We start from the raw sequence: 10,063 nt of genomic DNA on the forward strand, positions 1-10,063 counted from the left end.
CCCCACCCCCGCTCTGACCCTTCAGGTGCTCTCTTTCAAAAAAAAAAAAGTGTGCCAGAGAAAGAGAGAGAGAGAGAGGGAAAAAGAAAGAAAGAAATGGGTATGGCTTTTTATTGGAAACATAAATTTCTCATCTGAGTGTTGGTACTTGCTCATTTTCTTTATTTCAATTAATGGCAACCTCTTCCTATGGTAACCGCTCCTTGCCTGTCACAGTCGGTTGTCAACTCTAGCTATTACCATCTTCCCAAAAGACCAACTTCCCCAATGCATCCCCTGTGCCAACCAGGTTGTGTTACATTTGTATGTGTTCCTGCCTCAAAGACGTTAGCCTCCCTTGTGGTGCTTGGGTGGTGCAGTCAAAACCCCTGGTTTCGGCTCAGGTTGTGATCTCTGGGTAAGGAGATGGAGTCCCGAGTTGGGCTGAGTCCTCGGCTCAGTGCCGAGTCTGCTTGGGACTCTCTCTCCCTCTGATTCTCTGCCCCTCCTCCCTCCTGCTCTCTCTCAAATAAATAAATAAATCTTTTTTTTTTTTTTTTTTTTTTTTAAAGATGTTAGCCTCTTGGGGGAGCGGGTGCGGATATTGAAGAATGTTGTTCCTGCCATGACTGCATTAACTCCCTTCCCTCTGTTACTTTCCAGCCACAGGACCATTGCTGGGCAGCATGTCCACCCACCCACTGGAATCAGGAATAAATGTAGAAGAGTTCGGTTTGGTTCAGCAGACAGAGCTATGGTAGGTGTTGGGGTACAAAGTGAACAGATCTTTTTAGTCTCCAGGAGCTCGTGCTTCAATAATCTGTCTCATTATCCTTCAGCATCATCCTGCCCACTTGGCTGCTCCTCTTTTGTTCGCTGTTGTGTGAGCTCTCAATGTCCTGGCATTGCTTCACACCTTTCCTCACTTTGTTCTTTAACCCTGGTACTAGATTTCTTTTTAATCACGGCCAACACCCCATCCCCAAGTGTTTCAGGGAGCCTCCAATTTAAGTCTCCAGAAAGCTTTCTGAGCTAAGTAAAAGACATTCTAAACATTTAACTCTTTTTATTTTTCTAAATTACTAGATCATAAGCAGCCATAAAATAAAAGATGGCACCATCGTATCTGAAGTGGTCATCTGGGAGCAACAGGAATCTCTTAGTTTCTTGAATAATTTTAAATTTCTATGTAATTGATTGGTGATATATGTTCTTAGCTATTTAAAAAAATTCAAAACAATAATGACATTTGAAAACAATGTAGGGAGAAAATCTAATGGTTTATGGCAGATTTGTACATCTTAAGAAGGATTTTGGATGAAATATTAAAACGGAGTCTTGGAAAGATCATAGAATGCTCCTATTCTTGCCTAAATACAAAATTAAAGGAGATTTTTCTTGCTCCTCTCCTCAACAACAGCAAGAATTTATAGATTTATATAGATTTCTAAGAAAGTGGGACAGTCAGATCTGTGAAAATAGAAATAAAGAACATGAAAACTGTTGCAAAACGAAAGTATTTCTCTAGATCATTCAGATTATTTAAGACAATAATTTCATTTCTCAGAAACACGCATGCTCTGGCCTGGTTCTCTTCGGAGACTCTCCCTGTTTCCCTTTCTTGAGATCAGGTCGGACTCCCCCAACCCCCTCCCCACTATGCTGCACTGTGGTGGGCTTCCCAGAGCCTAGAGAAAAATTAAACTCTGGCGGTTGACTAAATGACCACTTTGTCTCTGAAAGTAGCCTAAACCTTCTCACTTCTAATTAAACAAACAAAATCCCCCACATTTTACTGATTAATAGTTTTTCTATTTTTTCCTCCCCTCATTTTTGCTATAATACCATTATATCTACTGTTCATTTCAAACATGCAGTATTTCAACTACATTTAGATTAACTAAGCTTCTCACGATCTGGTCTTGAAACTGAACTATCACCTATCGTAGTATATTATGAAGAAATACGTTTCAAGACGAACAATGATTTGCTATAATATAGGCCATTTTATGCAGGAAACTGTTTATATAGGAAAATATTTCTAATAACACAGACATTCATGTGTGGGGTTTTGTACTCAGGTTCGGTAATTTATAGTTGCACCCAGAATGTTGCTTTTGGGGATCTTTTTAAAATTTAGAACTCATATTATTACCTAATTGGTAGTCAGCCACTTCTTTTTCAAAATATGAAGGATGTAGCTGTTAACTCTGTAGCTTGTAAATAGATTCTGATTAGTCCACAATAACTGGTTGGATTCAATATTACCATGTCAAGCAAGTGGCCTAGTACTTCTGGTCTTTACAGAAAATTCCCAACTGGGTGGACTGCATGGCAGCGGACCTGCTAAATTTCAGTCATGTTGGTTATACTGTGTCAGCATATCCTACCTCCCCAAAGCTACGTCCTGCCAACTCACTCGCTATGGCGATTTGCCCTCAAGCATCTTTTTCAGGGTGTCCTTTACTTCTGTGTTCCTCAGGGTATAGATCAGGGGGTTGAGCAGGGGAATTACGAGACTATAAAACACAGAGACCACTTTGTTGGACTTCCATGAATCCCCTGCCTTGGGGTGCTGCAGGTACATGAAGAACAGGGTCCCGTAGAAGATGATGACCACAGTGAGGTGGGAGGCGCAGGTAGAAAAGGCTTTGCACTTGCCTTCGGAAGACTGGATTTTTATAATGGAAAAGAGGATGCAAAAGTAGGAGATAAGGACCGTCAGGAGGGATCCAGTGAGGTTCACTGCTGAGAAGATCAAGAGCTGCTTTTCTTTGTTGCCGGTGTCTGAACAGGAGAGGGCCAGGAGAGGGGGGTCAGCACAGTAGAAGTGGTGGATGATGTTGGAGTCGCAGAAGGACAACTGGAAAGTCAGAACTGTTTGTATTACAGAGTTCAGGAAGCCATAGGTGTAGACCCCTATCACCAACTCCTTGCAGACCCGCTGAGTCATAATGGCTGTGTAGATCAGGGGGTTGCAGATAGCCATGTAGCGGTCATAGGCCATTGTGGCCAAGAGGAAGCATTCAGTGGTGGCAAAAGCACTGGAGAAGTACAGCTGGGCAAAGCAGCCTGAAAAGGAGATGGTTTTTTTCTTCACCAATAAATTCTGCAGCATCTTGGGCCCAATGGAAGATGAGTAACAAACATCGATGAATGCCAGGTGGCTGAGGAAATAGTACATGGGAGTGTGGAGCTTCAAGTCCACCTTGATGAGCAGGATCATGCCAAGGTTTCCTACCAAGGTGATGAGATAAATTACCAAGAACACCACAAAGAGGGGAAGCTGGAGCTCTGGACGGTCAGTGAATCCCATAAGGACAAATTCTGTCACTGTGGTCTGATTGCCTCTTGCCATTTTTGTTCTCTCTCTTGTTGGAAAAAGAAGAAATATGGCTTCAAAATGATTAGACTGAAAATAAAAGCTTCTTACCTCCTTGTTCCAGTAGCAGATGACAGAAATGTGCCTTCACAATCCCAGCATTACAGACTGTCATTAGCGATAGGGCTTTATTCTGCTAAAAGAGACTCAGAGGAGTCAGAGGCCAACCATTTTCTCTTCGGAGGGTGACTGACCGACTGACCTCCAGGTAAGATGCACCAAGTTACATGCCCAACAACACTGTATGAGAATGCTGGTTTTCCCACAAAACCCAGATCTTATCAAATTTCAAACCTTTGCCACCATCATGGTGAATTCTGGGTAACTCGTGTCATCTTGATTTTTAAAAATGATGAGTAGGAGTTAATAACATTTTTCAAACAATTATTTGCATGTGTATTTCTTTTTCATGACTGCTCAGTTCGGTCCCTTTGATAATTTTCCCATTAGGTTGTGGGTCTTCTAAGCATTTTATTTACATGGACTCTTTGTTTATTAAGGAAAGCAGTCATTTGTTTGATACGTGTATTGCAAATTATTTCTTAGTTTGTCACTCGACATTGGTGTGTTATTTTTTTTCTTTGTGCTACATGGTAAATTTTAAAGAGTTTGGTGTCAACTTTATCAATCTTGTTTTGAATTCTGACATAGTTAAATAAGCTTTCTTTGATTAAAAATTATTTAAAAAATTATCTCTTGCTCTATTCTGAGCTTTATCAGATTTAATTTTTTCAATTAGCAATAATCGCGCCTGAGATAAACCTCATTGGCTATGATACTGCCACTGCGCAAAGCTATCGGATTTAATTTTTTGTTACAACCCTTGTTCTATCTGGAGTTTAATGTTGACATAAAGAATGAGGTAATCAACTCTTTTCACTTATTTACCCAAATAGCTAACCAGGTGTTCTAATGCCATTTGTTACTGTAACAATTTTCCAGTTGATTTTGTTGATTTAAAACTCCAGCCTTATCATAGAGCAAAACATTCATAAGTAATGGGGTTGATTTCTGATTCATTTTCTTTGTAGTCTCTTCTAGAACAAGGACCAAACATTTAAATGTAATACTGTAGTATTGATTTTAGTAACTGATAACAAAATTTCTGGCTATTTTTACATATATATTTTCCAGATGAACTTTGGCATTATTTTATCAAGTTCAAAAAAAAAATAATAATCCTGTTTTCACTTAGAATGTGATTGCATTGAATTGGTATGTTAATTTGCTGAGAATTGACAGCTTTGCATTCAGAATTTCATTGAGTAAGGTATGTATGCCATTTATCAATGACTTTCCTAAATAGAGTTTTAAAGTTTTCTTTAAACTTTACAGATAAACATTCTATATATTTTTTGAAGTCTATTTACAAATGTATCTTTTTGTAAAGGAAGCTTTTTTTTTCATTTTGTGGGTTTTTTGGGACTTTTTATATCTAGAAAAGCTACCAATTTTTATAAATAAATTTTATAACTATCTTCTCTACTACAGTTTCCTATCATTTAAAAATAGTTCGTAGTTGATTCTTTTGGGTTTTTCAAATACAGATTCATATATATGAAAAGGATACAAACTTCTTCCCTCATTTCTGTACAGCATCTCTTATTCCTTTCTCATTTCAACATGTATTGGCTAGTCCTTCCTGATTAATATTAAAAATAGTGACAAAGGTAGCATTTCTTACTTTTTTTTTTTTTTTTTTTTTAAGATTTTACGTATTTGCTTGACAGAGAGAGCAGGAGAGCACAACAGGGGAAACAACAGAGGGAGAGGGAGAAGCAGGCTCCCCGCTGAGCAGAGTCCAATGCAGGGCTCAATCCCAGAACCCTGGGATCAAATTTTTACCTCCCAACATTGTAAAGAGTGCTTCAAAAGCACAAGGGGGCTCTCAGGCACATAGACCTACCGGGTAGCCTGTACAACACAACTGGTGCTTGAGAAAGACAAGGCTTTAAATAACTGCCTGTATTTGGTGTGGGTAAAATACAGACTCCCTAGAAGCAAGCCTGCCGTTGACACTGGCAGGGCCCAGGGCAAGAATAACAAATGGGGCCCTACGTATACACCGTAGTAAGTAAAAGTTAAATGTAAAGATAACAAATTGGTATGTTCCAGCTCTCCTCCTCAACAAATATACCTTTATAATGACCTGGAAGGCAGAATCCTTGGAGTTCATGCCGGGATGAGGTGGTGAGAGAACCTGCTTCTGGCCCACGGTGTGGCTCGTGGGTGCAAACCTGCCAGCTCACATGATTTACCTGTTCACACCCCTGCAAAGAGCCATCCCTTGGCTTTTCTTAAGCCTGGAGTATGTAAACATTAGCATTATGGTTTACTCTTATAAAGGTGATCTGGGAAAGAGACTCTTGTAAACTCTGAGGGCCATCTGGGCAAGGGTCTTGGTACCTGAAAGATGGTCTAGAAGGGAAGGATAGGATGAATGGGGGTTTGGGGGGGGCACACCTCTTTGGCCTTGTCCCATGGAGTATGGTACAGTAGGAAGAGGCTCAGGATTGCCCTGAAGAATGTGGCCAAGGCAGGGTCCCTTTTGTTTGGCTCTAAGGGTAGTGTTGCCTGTAAGTAAATGCACCTCTGGGCTAGATAACTGAGGGCCTCATCCATTCTGAGGAGTTTGGTCTGTACCCTAGACGGAGTAGACAGCCTTTGGAATGAACTGGGATGGTCATGGAAGATGGAAAGAACCTCAATTAGTGAAAGATAGATTCAAGGAGAACATTTTAGTAAGGGATGGTTGAGCAAAGAGTTGATTCAGAGCAGCTCAGAGCATGTTGAGGAGACTGTGAGCATCCTTTCTGTTAAGAGCAAGTACATCTGAAAGAGATGAGTGAGAAACAAACTGATGGGGGAGGGGCTGCCATATTGGGTAGAACTTCCCATGTCAGGGAGATTTTAATAACTAGATCAGTAGTGAATGTGGACCCATTAAACATCAGAGCAGTAGAATGACTTGACCAGAGTTAAGCTTTCAGGGAGTTACTCTGGGAGCATGGACAAGGTGGATAGAAGGGAGGGAGGGTGCCATCAGTAGGGACACCAGCTAGGATGTTAGGGCAAATAGATACCCCAAAGGCTGAGTCTGTGTTGCTTGGCAATTGACTGAGATTCAAATTTTAAGTCTGAGAGACCAGGATAATGATAACCTGAGAATTGATAGTTCAATTAAATTTTACCTTGTCTCTTTCTCTTTCCTAAGAATCTGACACAATTTAAATACACACACACACACACACACACACACACACACGCACCAATAAAGTTGAGGACATACTGAGGAGAAAAAAAAGAAGCAGATTTACTGCTGTATTTATACAAGTCACTGTGAGGTAATGCTTTTAGTAGAAACAGAAATTCTGGGTTAGGAGTGGAGTAAGAGGGAAGGGTGTTGAATTCAGTCTGAGGGAATGGTGGATGGCTACCACACAGGCACAGCTAGCAATATCAATTTGGGAACCATTAATGGACAGAAGATGGTAAAAGTTGTGGGAATCCATGAGACCAATCAGGGACAGAGAAATAGGTAACAGTAGGGGTTGAAGGACAGATCTTTGGGAAAATTATATCTTTAAGGTCTGGGGAAAGGAGTGGTTGTCTGAGGTGCTGGAAGATGTCCAGGCTAGCTCATATCAGGAAATGGTAAGGAGCTTTTAAAATATGGACCTTTCTAATACTCCTGGGTTACTAATGATAAACGTAGCCTATTTTGCTGTGGTCTTACTTGTCTCAATAATGATTTCCAGCAAAATCAAACACTGAGATCTTTAGGAGTGGCACATAAGCAATCTTACTCAGTAAAATTTTGTTGTTCTGGATTCTGTGCCCTCTAAAGGCAAGAGGACATGTTTTTATACTTATTTCTAGAATGGGTCAAGACTCCCTGCCTCCCTTCAAAGTATAATCGTTCTTACTTAACGGTGATGCAGAACAAGTTGGTAACTCTAGAAAGACCCAAAAAGCCAGTGGACCAACACTAGCTGTATTTATCAGCTCTTGCATGATAGAATATTTTTCCTATGTTAGTGATCATTGACATAATTGCACATTTACCTGGTCAGGTTCTAAGACATGGTTAATGCATCCTAATTTCTAGATTTTTAAAAAAGTTTCTTTTGGAGTAGCAAAATATTTATTCATTATTTATCCTATGGAAATGCTTTTTTTTTTTTGCATTCAAAAATCTTCTAATTGAATGCTCTTTCTTAACAGTTTTCAACCCATTATAGACTCTGATTGTCTTCAAGGGCAATTAAGTTTAAGGCTTACGGATGAGTGCTTAGTCTGTCAGTTCTTAGAATATAACTAGGCCTGATGATAAATTCCAGGAAAAACAAAATAATGAATTTCTCATAATAAGTATTTGACTTGTAATTTTCTACCTAAGAAAAGACTTATGGTCCCTTTAAAAAATAAACTACTGAGCATTCTGATTGATGACTCTCAAACTTAGTGATAATAACCAGTGATTATTTAAATACTTCTAATGTGCCCAGATTCATTCATTCTACTTTATACATTATTTTATTTAATACATAATTATCATTTCCCTCATTTTCTCATGAGGAAACTGAGACACAGAAATATTCTGTAATTTTTGCCAAATTTACAAAGTAGAGAAAGTAGATGAGCCAGGATTTGAAACCAGGTGGGATGATTTTGGAGTCCTCAGGCTAAACTACACTGCTTCCACATTATGATTCCTTTATGATATGATTTTTATATATATAAAAATCATATCATAAATACATACATATATATATATATATATATATATATATATATATATATACTTGCAAACTTAGATTCCTATGAGAAAATTTAAAATGGGTTCAGTAATTTTTCTTCTTAGTCTGTTTGGGTACATTAAAACTTATTATGTTTAACCAATATATTCAAGAGTATTGGTTTGTGTTTGAACAATTCAAACAACTTTGTTGAATAACCTAAGAAATCTTCTTAACCTCTGGGAAGGGAGGGGCGCATGAACTACTTTGAGAATCTGGTTAAAAACTAAGTATCTGTTTCTGAGAAAGTTTTACTCATTCAACAATCTGCTTGTGATCTCAGACATTTTGTGAGTTTATCAGGCCTGTGCTGATAAACTTTCCTAAGAGAATAACACGCTGACAAAAAATCCCAGCTTTTCCAAGTAAAAGTCAATCAACCCTTCCTCATTTGCTTCTCAGGTGGAAGCAACGCATGGCTGTCCTAACGCCCTGTCCTCTTCACAGTCCCAGACCTGAAACCCTTCTCTTGCCTGCCTTGTACTTTTCCCCTTAGCAGCCTTGGAAATGAATAAAACTTACCAAGCACCTATTGGCAGTCAGTCAGGATTTCCAACGTTCTGGAAGCGTCCACTTCGAGTATTTCCAGTGAGACAAACAGATTTCTTCATATCTGACTGGGAGACTTGGCTTCTGTGTTCCATACCAACAAACCTGCGAGTATTTATAAAACGTAATGAGTCTGTTATCTCTTGTTATTTCAGAGCTTCCTGGGTACCAAGGGAACAGTATATACAGAGTTTCTAGGAGATATTTTACATTTGATTTAAGCCACCCTTGGGAGTAAAATCCCTGCATCATCCTGGTGACTAATGATGGCTTGCATTCTGATGCTTTAGTGTGTGCACTCAGGATGACTCAAGTCCAGAACCTTTGGTGTGATACTTGGAACTGTCTTCTTGCCCTTAGCAGGGTGTATGCAGTGGGTGGCCTTGAAGTTGTGGCTGGGGCAGGTGCCCAGCAAATGCTTTATAGAAGACAGGGTAAGGTTATGCAAAGATTATGTGCCTAGGATGCACATATGGGACATTTTCGTTTGCAGAGAAAAGGTGGCCTTGGCTAGCATATTTATAACAACAGACAATGAAAGAGAAAAACATCTTCATTTACACTCTGGCTATATATTTCCTGTTGAACCAAATTAAGGAATAAAGTCATATTCAAAGCCAGGTCAGCAACTAAATATTCTAATGGTTCCATAGGCTTCCTTCCCTTTCTCTCTCCCTTCCCGATTCCCCACCAGACTGAAATTGGGGCAATCAGTACACCCGATGTGTCCAGGGAAGTTCTCCAGTTTCTGGAACCTAGACCTCTAGACCATTAGTTGAAGAAATGTGACCCATCCCGTAAAGCATGGCTGCAAAGAACACTGCCCTCAACACCGGCCTTCAAAGAGAGGGAGCTCAGGTGAGAATGGTCTCCAACTGGAAAGTGCATTTGCTGTCTCTCAGCATTTCCCAAGTTCATTCCTTCACACCAAAGAGGAGGAAGCTAGAAGAGATATGTGCTTGTGTCAGATGCAGAGACATGATTCCAGTGGCCTTTCCCAGTCAGCTTTGCATTTTTAGTAACTTGTAGCAGGTAGATATATGACTTTTCTAGGCCATGGATGGTATAGAGTAAAATGCAGGTTTGATTTCCTGAGCTGAAGAAGTCCATCGTTTTGCAAACGCTGTATCTGATTACAAGCAGATTATCCTGACATTAGGCAATAGGACTTCTATTTTGAGAGTCCCTGGGACTGAAGGCCTGTGGTGAGGGCTGGAGTAAGGGACAGAGGCAGAGAGTCAGCTAAACCACTGCCCTTCCTGTCATAACTCCCATCTAGTCCACGGTCAAATGATAAGCAATGTGCCTTTTATTGAGAATTGGTTTTTCTATGGAAATTCTCATTCTCAAATGA

The 10,063-nt window shown here is 39.8% G+C and overlaps 1 protein-coding gene and 1 pseudogene across 1 annotated transcript; both read right to left on the minus strand.

The window, feature by feature from the left end:
• Nucleotides 1-2,231: 2,231 nt before the first annotated feature.
• On the minus strand, nt 2,232-8,808 carry LOC132011004 (olfactory receptor 5M5-like). The gene is made up of 2 exons (XM_059389070.1): nt 8,683-8,808; nt 2,232-3,350 (listed from the first exon to the last, which is right to left on the minus strand). The coding sequence occupies exon 2, from the start codon at nt 3,335-3,337 to the stop codon at nt 2,402-2,404; it is 936 nt and encodes a 311-aa protein (XP_059245053.1). The 5' UTR covers nt 3,338-3,350; nt 8,683-8,808; the 3' UTR covers nt 2,232-2,401.
• LOC132008827 (U4 spliceosomal RNA) lies at nt 4,030-4,157 on the minus strand (annotated as a pseudogene).
• Nucleotides 8,809-10,063: the final 1,255 nt, after the last annotated feature.

The sequence above is a fragment of the Mustela nigripes genome, chromosome 1 (assembly GCF_022355385.1).
Source record: "Mustela nigripes isolate SB6536 chromosome 1, MUSNIG.SB6536, whole genome shotgun sequence".
Lineage (NCBI taxonomy): Eukaryota > Metazoa > Chordata > Mammalia > Carnivora > Mustelidae > Mustela > Mustela nigripes.

Coding starts and splice junctions, on each gene's coding strand:
- LOC132011004 (XM_059389070.1), bottom strand. CDS start 3,337: ATGGCAAGAGGCAATCAGACCACAGTGACAGAATTTGTCCTTATGGGA.